At 44.0% G+C, this 16,238-nt stretch overlaps 1 protein-coding gene across 8 annotated transcripts in view; it reads right to left on the bottom strand.

Moving 5' to 3' along the window:
- LPP (LIM domain containing preferred translocation partner in lipoma) overlaps positions 1-16,238 on the bottom strand; it is a 353,374-nt gene that overhangs the window by 70,781 nt on the left and 266,355 nt on the right. For all 8 annotated transcript variants that reach the window (XM_063337693.1, XM_063337700.1, XM_063337698.1 and 5 more), the window contains one exon: positions 16,047-16,170. In XM_063337693.1, the coding sequence (XP_063193763.1) occupies positions 16,047-16,170 (124 nt within the window). The remainder of the gene's footprint in view (positions 1-16,046; positions 16,171-16,238) is intronic.

Here is a 16,238-nt window from a genome sequence, read left to right as displayed (position 1 = left end):
TCGCAGGTGTCTCTCCGACTGTGCTGTCCCAGCCTGCTCGCCCACTGACTCGGGAGATCAGACTTGCTGGTAGAGCAGTGGAGGGTAGTTTCAGGGGCTGCTGCACCCAACCCAATACGTAAGCGGTGGCCGCAAGACAGAGCAAACCTGGAGGCCAGACAAGCTGGTCTCCTCTTCAGATGCTTGGTGTTCGTTATGCAACGGTTCGTGCATCTTCTCCCACCCACTCCTCCAGGTGGGGAGGACCAGCGCCCGGCTGCCCACAGGCTCATGCTGCTGCTCAGTGCAAGCAGGCCTTAAATGTAGATCAAATTCTCCTTAGCACTTGCTTTCTCAAGAGCTGAACTGAGGATGTAGTCAGAAAGGACCAGCTAAGACTCACACTGATAGACTGCAGCCTTTTTGTCTAGGTTAAAAAATTAGTTGCCTTTTCCCGCATTTCCAAAGGACTACAGTTAGGTTTGCGGCACGAAGGCAGCCCCAGGAGCCCAAGCGATGGGTCGAGGCCCTGCGGTGTTAGGTGCTGAACAAAGACAGAGCAAACAATGTCCCCTTTCCCAAAGACTTTCACCTCCAACTGCTTCCATGTTGCACAAGGACACTTCAAACCACTTCTGTCCCCCAGCCCAGCCAACCCATTTCATAAGCCCAGGAGAGGCGCCATCAGTATGTTCATCAGACTCAAGCCCAGCCAAAAATCACATCCGCTGCTGGGCATGAATGACTCAATTCACTCTTCCATAGCCTGGCTGTGCTCCAGCCGGTATTCGGCAGCTTGTCTCTGCCTTGCTGCTTCACTAGGAGGGTGGTGGCATGAAGTGATTTTTACCAAAGGCTCTGTTCAGCGAAGAAGGTGAAAACGCCTGAGTAATGGCGAAGTTTTGAGTCAGAGATGCTTCCCGTGCCAATGGCTCTCGTCTACCAACCTGGCACGCCTCTTGCATGCCTGCCTGGGGAAAAACGTCTGACAAAAAACAAGAAACAGGGAGGGAACCTGTCTTTCCCCTGCCAAAAGTGAAAAAAAAGAAAAAAAAAAAAAAGGTAGAGAAAGGCTGGATCCCACAAAGAGTAGAGTCCTGAACAAATGGCAGCTCTCATATCCCCAACAGCTTTGAGGCCTGCGGTTTTCAAAGGACTGCATTAGAAGATGTCCCACCAAATTTCAACCAGCACCTCATTTGTTTAAGGTCTTTTGAAAACCCTGCCTTTCACAATCCGGCACCAACCCCAAGCTTCCTTGCTGTTTTGAAACATGCGCTGTCTCCGTGTCGACAGCAGCCCTGCCATAAATCACATCCATCAGGCTCTGGAAACCGCCTCACCTGTACACCAACCATCCGCCGTCCCTTGCACTGAATTCCATCACTCCAAATTTCTCAGCAGCTGGAATCAACTAACTCTTGTTTTTTTCTCATTAAAGCAACGTACTGGACAGAGGTTTCCTTCTTCGCCCCAAAATCTGGGACTTTTCCAACCAGGTGCAAGGTCCAATATTTGTTTACACTCTTGGACAAGTAACAGGAGCTTTACAACCTGGGATGGAGAGGCACTCCCATTCTGGAGGGGACACGCAATATTTGTTTCTACTCAGGACGACCAGACGTGTCATAACCTTAAACTGTGACAATGGTATTGAGAGCAAAAGTCCTTTTAAAATAACATTTGATGTTGATGACACCATATGAATTATACTCAATTCTGCTCATCCTTTGGGTCATGGGACCTGTTTTTACTGGCCGAGGGAGATGGAAAGTAACACCGATAACTCTCTAAGCTATTTCCAAAGTCACATCCATGTAGCACATGCTGCATATCTGGAGTCCATGATGGAGCAGTATGATATCAAGTATCCATAGATCATTATTGTCACCTAATTGTCACATTCTCAGAACTTGACAGAAAAGGAGACAAAATTTTTCTTGCTTGATCTCCATTAGAAGTGAATTAGTGTAAAATATGAGATATATATTTATAAAAAACATTATTTTATTTAAAGAAAGTATGTGGAAAACCCATCTGCACAATTGCATGTGTCACTCTCACACATCCTACAGCTTTTGATTCGTAATTAGCAAGGCTTAGAAAATAATAAGTTTAAAGAAAAACCCTCACATCATTAAGCCAAGCTCTTTAGTGTCCCTAAGACTGCTTTGTTTGAGGTGGTGGTTTAGACTCTAAGGCCTGTTGACTAACAAACAGTAGGAGACATAGGAAATGTGGGTTCTGATCCATATTTATTATGATACAGCTTGTCCTGACATTTAACCTGTAGTCCTCCATGAGGAGGCTCTGATGTTGATGAGCATCTACAAAGGCGCGCTCGAAGTATTACTCATCACATTTCTAAGATGGAAAGTTCTTTCTAAATTGGCTTCTGCGCGAAGGGCACCAATCCCTGTCTCCTGAATTATTCACACAATTCTTGACCTGAGAATTTTGCACCGATGGAAACTGAAACCCCAAAAGCTTTCCCTCCTCGTGACAGGGCGTAACCAATTGGAAAGGACCGATCCGATATCCCGAGGTCATGATGAGTCCTGCCAGTCCAATGCCCTTGAGTGGGCATTGGAAAAGGCTATCATCAGCAGGGATTATAAGCGTTTGCCAAAAACTTGGTGTTGAAAAACCTCCCGAACATCCCAAACCAATGACGACAACCTCTGTATGAAGAAAGTTGGCAAATCATCGTGTTCTGAACCTTCAGGGCACTCTTTACTGGTTTCCTACATACATGGGAGTTCACTGCGAAGACAGTAAGTATATTTAATCCTCATTAAGCACTTTGGTATGACAGTGGAGAAAACTGATGGACTTGTTTATGTACGATAACAGAATCCTTTGAAATCCACTAGACCTCCAGACTTAGATCTGAGGTACTTGTAGAGATACTCATTTCAGTTTATCCCAAGTCTGATTTTAACTGATGTAAACCTAGTCACCTTCAGGTACTTTTGAATTTATATGACCACTCTCAGAAAGCCAATGCTGGTTTAATTCAGTTGGTTTCCACCTGCACCTAAAACGATGCAACTTTGTTATGCTGACAAAGTCAGATGTGATGGGTAGATTGGGGAAGCTATTATTCACACCCCAGCACAGGAAACTGTGTGGGAGATTTTTGTCCAAGGGAAAGGCTAAAACTTGCAAAAGAGAGCATCCAAAACAGAGAACTGCAGCAATGCGAGACCCAATGCAAATGTTTGAGACTTCAAACATTTTGGAAATACCTTTCATTATTTTTTACTGCTCTAAGCCCTTTGCAGGTTACGCACAGAGGAGGACCTGTGAAATAACATGCGCTATGCATCTCCTGGGAAGTCTCCAGTCCGTGTTCTAGACCAGATGACTCCAGAAGCATTTGAGTTAAGCTTCAGATCCATGTCCAAACATTAGAACACCTGGAGAAAGTCTGAATTCCAGTACTCCTTCACAAGAAAGTCAAAGCAATCTCTCTATAACAAGGAAGAGAGAGACTGGCATTTTGGAAACCATAGACTAAAGACTTAGGAACTTTTTTTCCTGCAGATGAGCCCCGTCTGAGGTATTAAGGGTCACCACGGGATATTCCCAGCTAAGAGGAACACAAAATTAGTAAAACACTTGCCCGAGGGAAACAATATGAGTATCTCATTTTATAGTGTTATTTCCGCTGCATATTGTTTTGTTTTCCCCTGTGCCCAGAGCACAAGCATGAAGCCACTGCACACGCTGATCTCCTGAGAGCTTAGGCTATATTTAGTCAGCCAGACCTCTAGCCAAGCTGATGTCAGTATGAGCATCTTCTAGTCAACACACACCTATTGAGATGTGACCCACTATGCGTCACGATTAGACCATGCTCCAAAACATCGTCCTGTAAAATGTTACTTGCTCTTCTGAACAGCTGCAATTTTCCTAGGCCAGAACAGCTCTTGTAATCAGACATTTGCTGGATGCACACCATTCCTACTTGCTGCCTAACAACTGTTATTCATAGTCTGAGGACTTTGGTCATCTACAAGAGATTCAAGGCCACAGGTCAGCCGCCTTCTCTTCCCTCCTAAATGAAAGTAAGTTGTTCTGCGAAAGGCAATAGGCAGTGAGACTGTGTGTGAACACCTCGCAATTGTACAAAACACAAGGAAGCCGGCAGACCTGACAGCTTAATTACAGCTCCTCACCCAAAGCCCTGCTATAATCAGAACAGAGAAATAACAGGAAAACCACCAGTATCCCAAGACTAATTGGCTTTGTATGAAGTATTGTTTTTGTTTAAAAGACCAAGCCACACTTAGATCAATGGGCCTGACAAACAAAGCCCTTTACTCATGAACATGGCATGCCCAGGGCTAGCTCAGGGCACAGATCTGCAACCCCAGAACAGCGATGTCCCTCTGCCCTGAGCTTGAGGGTGGCTCCTTTTCAGACACACATCTCTGACGCTCCTGCTGAGGTTCCTGAAACTTGCATTATCTGTGCAGCTTTTCGCCTAAGCCCTCTATGCCTTAAAGTATGTGTCTCTCCTCTGCGTGAGCCAACAGAGCAGCTTCCATTCCTCACTCGGTATGGAGGCAGCAGCGCAGAAAGAGACAGGAAGAGTGTAAATGACAAGCTTTCACTAGGAGCTGGCCATATAACTGACACGGCCCTTCTGGCTCTCCTCAGCCGCCTTTCTGAAGAAGGGATGCCATAGAGGTGGCAAGGCACCAGCTGTGCACATCTGCAGCGCACATGCTCCACTTTCTCCACCTTTTGAATTATGCCTGTGAAAAAACAGTGGAAGTAATTCTGACCAGAAGTAACCTCCCTTTTTCACTCTCCTCCTCTTCTCATTGCCTTGCCTGGAAATGGAATCCACAAAGAATAAGAGGTTATGGTTGTAGGTTGTGGCCATCAGTAGTGACCTAACGGAATTACATAAGCCTGCGCTTTGCCGTTTTATCTGTAGAAGAAGCCAATGTTTTTAGACATACACAGATAAATGCTGGAATATTTTAAAATGTCTCACTCAAACATCGACTCTTATTGTAGCCATACCCTCCCCAGTCCTGTCCTCCCTGCACACCTTCCTCCCTCCTCTAAACATACACATTTAATTTGCCAATACTGGAGACAGTCCCACTTCACAAGACCGTGTAGGCACCGACAGCTGCATCAGTTGATGTGAAATGTTGAGATGGAGAATGGGAAAGAAGCAAATACCATTAGAATCCAGGGTCCATGCAGCATCCTGCAATATATATATATATATATACACACACACACACGTGTATATATATGCATTTAGGATTCTCACTAATTTCAGCCACGGAACAGAAATGAGAAGCATCTGCCCAGCTCGTGGAGATGACAACAAGAACACATGACCAGAATTAGCTCCATGTTGGCAATGACAATCGCTAGGACTTTCCTGTCCAGAAGAGCAGACTGCACGTGACAGTCTTCTGCAGGGCATAAATGACCCACATTAGCATCCCTTCCAAATGTCTCCCTCCAGAAAAGCTCAGCCAGACACAATTCCTTAGCTCATGTGATCACAAACGATCCCCATGTTAGAAAGAGGTGGAAAGTCAGCATTGTCACGTCCCAGCCATTCACCAACACAAGAGGGGGAAAAAAAAAAAGGTAAAAGACTTCGGGCTTTCTACAGGTTTTTTGGAAGCCAGAAGCTGAACTCACTTGCCTTTCAGGGCATGCAGATAATGAGGAAATAGTGGCATTTTAAAAGCTGGGTTTTTTTTTTTAGAGTATAATTTTAAATGACAACAAAAACAACCAAAACCCCCACAAAAACTTTCCCTACTTCCAACCCACCCTCGCATAAAATGCTGCACACCATGTCCCCAGTCTGCCCCTGACAGCACAGACAGAGTTAGAACACGCGCTTAGTAGATAGTAAGTTATTAACCTCTCAAGACATTGTCTGGAACCAGAATTTCTTGAGAAAATTGTATATTAAAGCTGAACACTGCTGCTAACCGAATACAGCCTGACTCACAGCTATAACAGGCTGGGACAGTAATTTGGAAGGATCTACAAGAGAAAATCATTCACATCCCAAATCCAGGTGCCTGTCTTCAGCTGTGGCCAGTGTCTTATGCTTTGGAAGATGGTTGCACCCACACCTCTCAACTCTCTACAAAGGTGTCTGTTATTGCCTCGGTGTTTTATAGAATGCTCAATGTGGAGATTAATTTTGTCAACTGTTAAAACCCATACACCTACCTGTGCTGTCCTGTTTTGACCCTGGTGCTGTGACCATAGTTTTTCAGGGGCTAAGCTCTCACTCTTAGCTCACACTACCAGAGGTAACTATTTCTACATCTTTGTCTATGTTTTGGCAGACACACAAGAAAACAAAAGAAAAAATAAATGCAAATGAACAAGTTCATAAATGAAAGCTGGTGATGAGGTATCAGATGTGGTCTCCCGTCTCCGGTTTGCACCCACAGCGATCCTATTGCTATTGAAGTTTTCCATTTCCCTCAATGGAGCTGGCTCAGGCAGGGCCACGGGACAGGCACAGTGCTTTGCCACTCTCCCCTAATCAGCTGACAAAATCCGTGCTGGCACAGTCCAGGCAGGTGACATCTTAACAGCAAGTTTCACAAGTCAAAATAGGTTTACTCTCGGCTGCTGGTAGCATCCAAGTGTCTGCCAGGACTGGCTCCTTGTGATCCGCCTGCCAGTTTGGAATGACAGTCTCCTGACTTTTAGGCACCGTTTGTGACCTTGGGTTGCAGCCAGAGACGTGAAAACTGTGCTCATGTCCAAGACGACATGATGAACAGCACGGTGCATTGGCAGACATGAAAACAGCGCAGCTCACTAAAAGCAGCAGGAAAGTTTGGCTACTTTTGATTCTTTTCATTCTTTTTATCCTCCCCTACACCTCTTTGCACCACCGAGAAACACTTTGTATTGATTATGCTGACATTGACAGCAGAGCTGGAATTTTTTTTTTTTTGCACATCTCAGATGAGAAAGTGGGTTATGATTCATCTCACACAATCTGAGTCAAAGCGATTCCTTAAAAAAAAAAAAAAAAAAGAAAAGAAAAAACCAAACAGTTTTGATGCGTTTCTATCAGAAGAGGACAGGCTGGAGGAGAACACTCAGCAAATGAGACAGCCCCGTTTAATTCTTTTTTTACCACATTTAACTCTCAAGATAAAATCTGGCCTTTCCCCCCAGCTAAACTTCAAATGACACTCAAAATACCCCCAAAAGTTACTGGCAAGAGACAAACCACCATATCAAAATGACAGCATGAGACAAATGCCACCAGAAGAAGAAAAAACAAATGCCACACAGTGCCCCCTGCCCACCCCTGTGGAACGGTGATTGCTAGACTGGAAAGTAACAGATTACTATGGTGAATTATCAATTTTCCTAATAGCCTTGAACTATCTAAATGCTAAAGTGTGATAGCATTAGTGGGTACATTATATTATCAGCAGTTAAAATTACCAAGTGTGATCCTGGAGTGCTTTTTTCCCCCTTTCTTATTTTCACAGCTATGTTATTAACCCTGGAAAATAGGGTTTGTGATCTAAATGCTGGGAAAAGCCTTCAGATCGGTTGTGATTTCTCATCAAAAAAGGCTCACAAGTCCATTTTGTTGATTTTCACGTAAAATAAAGAGTATGGCCACGCCTGTGGGTAAGGCACGGGACTTGAAGAAATTCTAGGCTCGTTTCCCACTTTGCTACTGGTTCTCTGCATGACTCTGAGTGAGTCATCCAAACTCTGCCAGTCAGCCCCTCGTTTGTAAATTAAGGACAATAATCATTTCCTGGTCCTTGCTGTACTTTCGGTTTGGGAGCTCTGAGGGATGCATACTTTTCCTACTTCATGTTTAATTTGCACATAGTGCAGCATGACCATGGTCTTGCTAGCAGGCCTTAGATGTTACTGCAGTACAAATAAGCCATAAAATAACACGGAAGCAACTGCAAATTTAGTGCAACCAGCTTCAAACAATAGGTGAGCTGTTGTCAGTTTTAAAAAAGCAAAAAAAGGGTTCATTTATGCCAGGTCATGTGCATAACTAACTCGAAACAAAGAAAAATTAAACTGTTTTCATGTTACTAGGACAAAGATTTATCCAGGACTGCACAGCTGGAAATGTGGTTTCTAACACCAGCTCCAAAACTGACTGCCTGTATCTCTCTCCACAACTTAGCCATAAGTTATGACCAAAAAAGGAATGTCTTGAGGCTTAAAACCCTCCAAAGCGCTATCTGAAGTGACATTTTTTTCTATAAAACTACAATCCAGAAAAACATTCTCACTCATTCGTAGACACGCATACATACACACCCTCTTAAAATACCTGTGCGTGAGAACTGAGTGCTTATGGATGCATTGGATGGAATCCTGGATGGAAACTCCTGTTTTCACTCGTCTCCACAAAACAGATTTAACAAGAGGAGAGGGAGAACAAAACCTCTCCATCCCACATGCGCCTAGACTAACGGCCTGCCTTCAGCTCCTGGCCTCCTCGAGGAGATTCCCAACCAGGGGTCCTCCGGGTGCCACAATTTATGGTTTTTAGTAGGTGATGACGTACCCACAGAGAACCCCCCTGAGACCAGCCAACTCATTTCATGTGGGGCAGGAAACAGCCATAAGGTAGGTCACACTTTCGCTTCTTAATGACCTGAGTCAGCTACGGACTAATGACCTGCAGCCAAAGACTTGATGGCTCATTATCAATTCTTCAGCCATTTCAGTCCATAGAGAGTTTACTATGGACATGTAAGTTTATCATGAACAAGCTGGATTCTCTTTGAACTGCTTCTCAAATAAAGGTAGAAAGATTTACTTTGTTTTCATGTAAGGCTATTAATTCTTGGGGGTTTGGCTAGTAGCCTCATCATGGTCCAAAGTCTTTTCAGAAGGAGGTTGAGCTTTGCTATCCGTTTGTACCGCTCCTAGCACGCTAAGGGCCCTATCACAACATATATCTAGCACCCTCATGGATTAATTTTTTTCCATGGGTATGTTCATTTTTAAACATGCTGAAGAATCCTGTAGAATACTGCTGTACTTTAGAAAGACACATCCCTGATATTTCATTATTGCATTTCACTCCTCTTAGAAGACAGCAGGAAATTGTCAGCTTTCGTTTACTGACTGTTGGGACAAACCTAATTCCACTCACAGCCTGAAACCCACCTTCCTTTCACATCATACGGGTGATCGTGGAAATGCCTTTGCTAAAAGGCTAGCTTGGTTCTCTGTGCTTATTCTCCATTAAATGACTTCTGCATCAAATCGGTTCTGTATAAAAGTAAAAGTATGTCTAGGTTGACTGACAGCAACTAAAGCGAAACCAGGGACTTACAAACACCAAGGATGTCATGCTGCTTGCTACCTGTTCCGGCTGGCATTTTATCACCTACGGTAACAAAGGGTAATTTTGGGTTTGAGGCAAAATTTCCATCACATCTGCGAAGCAGTGCTCGTGTCTGAAGAGGCCGTCCATCAGAAACATGCATGATGCAAAGTCTCATCCACTCTTGTGTGGATAAGAAGAGGAAAAGGGGAACGTGAGTCTCCTGCCTCCTGGCACATGTGGGTACCAGGTGCTCAGGGCTCACAGGAGTGCAACCTTCCCTCATTCCTGACTGCTACATCCGCTTGATCTTCATTAAGCGATGTGCACTCAAGAATTTATAAGACTAAGATCCCCGGCATGAAAAGATTTAGGTGCTTAGCCTCACAAAACATTTTTCCCACAATTACTGCAAAGTAGGATGTGGATGACATCAGTAACAGGAAGAATCAAACTTGTCCATTCATGTACACAGTTTTCCCAATGCTGAAAAGCAACTTAAACCAGCCCACAGCCTCTTCGTCCCTGCTTTGTCTTGCCTTTCTAATGGCTGGAGATAAATGCATGTAGCCAGGGTAGATTTTGCTCTCCAACCACCCCCTGGCCTCCTCTTTTACTCTTCCCACTTTGGAACTGTGGGCCAAAATTTACCCTGTAGGTTGCTCTTCAAACTCTACCTGCACTTGCTGTACGAGGATGCCGGCAGCCATAGGACTCCTTGAAAGAGAGCTAGATGGGGGTGGCAAGCATTGACAGAAGTGAGACTGAAGAAACAGGCTCTGAAAGCCATTTACCAGGGTAATTAAAGCCCCTGGGGAGCAGAGGGAGGGTGACTCCCCTTGCGGCAGGCCACAAGAGGGCAGCTGGATGTTGGTGGTGCCGCACCATGACCTCCCTGAGCGCAGGCTGCTCCCTGCCTTTGAGGTTGTGTGCAAATGCGGGAATATGGCTTGAACATAAAAAAGAATAACTTGAACTACAATGGAGAAAAGGGTCCCCATTATACGTCTGTTCTTCCTGCTTTTGTGAGCGGTTACATAACAGAAAATGACTGCCGGCTCGTCAGTCACTGAAAATCTAACCTACTATTTTCTGACCCAGATGTTGTTCAGATGAGAACGTATGCTATCTTGCACCAGAAACCCTGCCTTTAAACAAAAGGCATGATGACACATCACATTACACGGCAAAATTACGATGTAATTATCCTCTTTTAATAATAAGCTGTATCTTTTAATGACAACCTTTTCAGAAGAGACCTAGGAATACAGGCAAGATATGATAACTTTCATTTTCTTTTTCTGGTGGTAGTTCAGATGAAACTAAGAGGCTACCTGAGCCTGTTAGAGGCTACAGAAATGCCTGATACTACAGTGAAATGCAACGCAGAACATGCTCAGTTTAGAGACACTAGAACTGTTCAGCCCACGGAGCCATGCCAAAGGACACAGAGACACCATGAACCGAAGGAAGCCGTACCTGGACAACCTAGCGAGCCTCCTCACCTGAAGCTTCTATGACTCTACCACAGTCTCTCCCATATCTTACTTGGACTGCTACCTGCTAACCCATGTCCTGCCTCTCAAGAAGTAAAATTAGGGAACATATTCCACACTGTTTGGAGACCAGGTCTCTGGTCCTAGTGAAGGATTTTTTGCTTATGAATGGAAGTCTAATGGAGGTGCAAAGCCAGTGAGTGGAAAGGTTGACAGAGCCTTAACAGATTCAATACTGGTGCCACTTATCGTTCTTTAGTCTTAACTGTGACACATCACCTCAAAGAACTGTTGGAGATTAAGGCTTCTCTGTGGGGTGCCCTCATACAACTGCTGCTGTTCACCAGCTCTGTCTGAAGGAGCATGCAGATTAAGTGCCCTGCAAATAGGGTGAAAGGGGAAAAAAGGGAGTTTAGGAAGGTAAAATAATCTGCCACAGATCTCACAAGAGGTCAGGGTGAGAAGAAGAAAAAGAAGTTAAGCATGCTGTTTGTTGGCCTTACTCCTCAGCCTAACTCTGCACCACCTCTCCCACTGTCAATGTCAGGGCATACAGCAAATACACATAAGAAAACTACATATCCTGAATTATCAGCTCTGAGTCAAATGAAGGTCCCTTTATTCCACAAACTGAGTATTTTCAACAGGACCACCTTAGTACCTCTCTTCTCACCATGTGCATTCCTACAGCACACTGGAACTACAAAAGGAGACTGCTACCTTATCAAATACATAAAACTGGTGGTTCCTTTGGTAGCTTTGAGGACTTACGGTAAAATACCAGCAAAAGTTTCTTCCCACCAGTCAGGGAAACTCCTCTGCTCTGGGGAGTGACTCAGCTGGGACATAGTCCAGAAGGCAACAGGAGATGAGGGGCCCCAATGGCACTTTTCCAGTCTTAATCAGCAGTGTCTGCATGGTGATAGAGACTGATAAGCTGCCAAAAGTCATTTCTTTCTGTAAGACTTGAAACAGTGGTCCAGAAGAGCTGTGATCTTTATGTGTGTGTGTATTTTGTTGCATTTTTTTTTTTTAATGCAAAATCAAGGGCTTTAATTTCCCATGGTGGCCAACAAACAATTTTCATAGTTTCATCCTAATCTCCTGTAAATATCCATTTCTCCTCCCCCAGCCTTACCCAATTTCCACTCCACAAAGTATTCTTTTTTTTTTCTTCAATAGATCAGACATGCCTATCGACAATAGCACATTTATCAACGGGGAGGGTTGTGACAGAGAGAAACCATTCCTACTGCACAGTGCTTAAAACATTTGGGAATCCTTTCTAATAAAAAGGGATTTGATTAAAGACAGCCGACTACCACAGAACAGCAACTGAATCAGCAGTAAAGAAGGAAGAGTAGCTTAGACCTAAGAGACTTCAATTTGCTGATCTGCCAAGGACTTCCCAGGAGAAGTCACTCCATAAGTCATTCCATAAACTACAGGAGGGTAGGAGGGGATATACACCAAGCACTGGGGTGCTTATACTGTCCCAAAGTATGGTAGTGCGGCCTTTCCACAAAACTAAGTTAGGCAGAATACCTAACATGCATGTTTAACACCTACAAATTTACAGTGTTTTTTTAACTATTATGCTTAGTGGTGATATTTCCATGCTTAAGCACTGCCTTGCCAATGGCAGCTAGAGGATTTCCCAGTTGACTGGACAGTGCTGCTGTGGTAAGTCTAGACAACGAACAGCAGCAAACCGTGATCTTGCTGCTCCGAAGGGTGTCTCCAGCATGCTGCTTCTGGCTCTGACCATGCACCTGGGCTCTCTGGGAACACAGTGTGAACCACGCCGTGCTGCCAGCTGTGTGTGTGCTTGCATGAGCGATCACTGGCTGGAACAGTTCCCCCGACTCTGAAACCACCTTCAGTCATTTCCACCCAGGGAAGGTGCAGGGAGGTGTAGGGAGCACAGACCTGATGGAAGTGCTGGCTGTCCTGCTCCTGAACTCAGCTCACCTGGTCTGCCAGCAGCACCAGCCAGCATTTCCAGCGCAAAGAGACAACTTGAGTGGCTCTTACTTCTCTTCCCTCCCCAGGAACCTCCACTCTGCCCACGCTGACTCCAGAATCAAGATGGCTTGATCGAAAACCACAGATACAGCAAGTGAAACTGCAGAAGGAAGATGGTTACAGAAAAAGATCCCAGAGTGCTGACGGGCCAAGTAAAATGACCTTTCTCCAGCCTGACAGTTCAAATGTAATTATTCCAACAAATTATTTTCATGACTTAATATAACGCCTTGCAGCTTTCTAGCAAGGTTAATTAGATTCCTCAATTCAAAACCTATCTGCTCTTAACCAACTTTTAATACGCTGAAATCCAGTTTTCTAAATTCAAACTAATAAAAGTGATTAGCTGACAGCTATCTGGTATGCTACAATTACCATGGCATTTAGACCTCAGGCAGAAGACATTTAATGCAAATCAGAGTCAATGTCTCTGCCCATTTGTCCTCTTTCTGATTATTTGATCAATGTGCCATATGAATCTTGTACAATCCATGCTACCATGCTAAACAAATAAAGAACAGAGATATTGGTTGAGACACTTAACCAAAGTTGAAAGACTCTTTTTTTCCTCCCACACTTAATTTGTTCTTTCCACATGAGCATGAAGTTACTGAAAGGCACTGGCTGACAACTCAAGTAGATGGGTATTTAGCTCTGACATAGCCAGAATTAGTATAAAACTCCCAGACTACACTGCCATATCAAAAAGCCTCATCCACTGTGAGTCCAGAGACCATGGTCCTCTGAGAGTAGTGAGGGCTGGAACAAACCTAGGAGGATGAGGGCAGCCCACATCTTTGATTTTATCCAATCATAAAAAGCAGTTGTGCTCCAGAACTGCTGGTTTTGTTTTATGTTTTTCTTGGTAGGTATATAATTAGTTGTGACTGTGCCTCCCAAATGGCTGCATGGGGCACAGCAGGCATAGAGAGCTGAGGAAGAGTTCAGCCTAACACACGGTTCATCTGCACATCAAGAATGCCTAGGCTGGGCACCATTTCAGAGATGACCTTCAGTGGCATACACTCTGTGCAATTAGATCAATCAGGTGCAGCTTTTAATTAAACATCACCTGACAGAGTTAGGGCTAGTGTTGATGTTTTGTTTTCATCTTCCAGCTGGCATCATGCATGACTATTCCATCTCTGATCACGCTACTATTTATATAAACAACTCTGGCAAACTTTCTGAATGCTCCGGAGCATCCTTTCCATTTTCTTGTCTCATGCTGAATTAAGAGCTATTGGCATGGCATTGATCTGACCTCTCATCTGATGGCCAAACTGATGACCTAACATTGAGAGACCTTATGCTCCAACCCTTTAAGCCATGCATTCCTTTTGGACGAAAAAACTTTGATGTACCACACTCTCAAACAGAGCAGAGCCACCTTAGTGATACAGTATTAGTCTGCAAAACCCGAGCATTTCAGCTTCATAAACACAAGTGCTAAACAAAACTAAAGCTCCATTTCAGGAAGCAATTTCTGAGCTGTGAGGAAAATTAATCACTAGAACAGCTTATCAGGGTAGGTGGTTGACTCACCATTGCTTGAAGTCTTTAAGATAAGATTAGATTATTTTTTTTTAAAGTCATGATTCAATCATGTTTCTAGGAGAAAGTGAGTGTAGGACATTAGGCAGTATAATGGCAAGGTCCTCTCTGACCTTGGATCCTCTGAATCTCTAAGTTCTTTGTTCACCTGCCTACTTTCTTGGGCTATGAGGAGAACTGGATGGGCTTTGGTCCATGAACCAGCTCCTGTCATTCACAGATCTGCATTAAGAAAATGACTGTAATCAAATCTCATGCTTCAGGGCTTCAGCCATTTGCCTGAAGGGAGCGGGAAAAAGTTTTTTCCCTCCTGCCCGCCCACGCTAATGGCTAAATACACGTTATGTTTGTTTGGTTGTTGCTTCGCTTTTAAAACATCAGAGAGTGAACATAAATGGCTAAGGGCAGAGATGAAGTCAAATGCAGCAGCACAGATATCCTCTCTTCAGTTAGTCATTCTTGCTCACACTTCAGATCTGCGGTAGTCATCACTTCTGATGACTATCAATGCTTATAGAGAAGACATTTTGGCTGTGAGGGTGGAGACCATAGAAGGCAGAAGGTACTGATGGAGAATGGGGACTGATATCAACCCCATCTACAAGGGCAACATTTTTTTGCTGAGAACATCTTGATCTTCTCATGTAATCAGATCCTTGTCACTGTAAGATCCTTGTTTGTTTGTGAAACCTTGATCCCACCTGCTTTCCGATTAAACCAAACTATGAACGTTTCTTTAAGCCAGAAATGTTTTGGTCCAACCAAAATCTATAGCAAATAGACATAGGGGGAAATCAAATGAAGTTTTTAAGAAATGATGTAATAAAGGAAGATAAAGAAGACAAAATGAATGGCCTACCCCAGTCTTCAACTCTACAAACTACAGCAGTTTGTTTCCTAACAACACTATTAACCAAGCCTGTAAGAAACTAAACATACAGAAAAGATGCATCGAATGTGCCCAAGGCTCTTGAACTCTTTAATGCAGAGTTCAGAGGCCATAACACCTGTTTTATACAAAGGCAAGATATATGTTTTACATTTATAGATGCCCGAGATAATTCCATGCTACACTACTTAAAAAGGAAATTAGCTGCTTATCTTTTTCCAGGCAAGGAAGATGACATGGTCATGAGCCAATCAGTTCAGATTTGTCTTCCTTGTACGTGTTGGATCCAGTTCTGGGCTAACGGGTGTCCATGTAAAACCAACCCGATTGACTCAAAATGGATTTCCTTTTAATCTACGCCAGCATAAAGAAAATGAAAATCCATGCCTTGGGTGCAGAACACATTTACACTGCCAGTTTTTTTGCAGCTGCAATGAGAAGGGATGGGGCAGGCAGACAAGACAGCGCACTGCACCTAAATTCAACCTGGTAGCCTAGAAGGTAGGGACAGATGGTGTGAAAATGAACCAGACACTGAAAAATTCAACTTATAACCAGAAAGATTACAAACATACAGCAAGCGAGCTTGAGATTTATGCTGAAATTACAGAGGAATTCCTATGGATGATTACACATCCAGCCCAAGCACGGACCATTAATACAAATGTCACTACATTAACAGCGCAGCTGCCAGGCCTCCCCGTTACCGAACCTGGTAAATACAGAAAGAGGCTACGGGCACTTGTGACGTAGCACTGCTCACCAAAGTAGTCATCAGAGGGAGGGTTCTCCATGTCATATAGCATTTTCTTGGTCAGATGTTCCAGCTCATCCTCAGGCCTGAAGGCAGGAGTGCTTGATGCGGGTCCAGAGCTTGGATACCCACTCTGAAAAAAGAAGGACAAACAGTCTGTGATGTGGTATAAAAGCATTCGCCTACAGTAAGAGGGTCTAT

This window comes from Chroicocephalus ridibundus, chromosome 6 (genome assembly GCF_963924245.1).
Source record: "Chroicocephalus ridibundus chromosome 6, bChrRid1.1, whole genome shotgun sequence".
NCBI lineage: Eukaryota > Metazoa > Chordata > Aves > Charadriiformes > Laridae > Chroicocephalus > Chroicocephalus ridibundus.
Note: the sequence above shows the minus strand (reverse complement) of the source record. Positions and strands in the feature narration are given on the sequence as shown.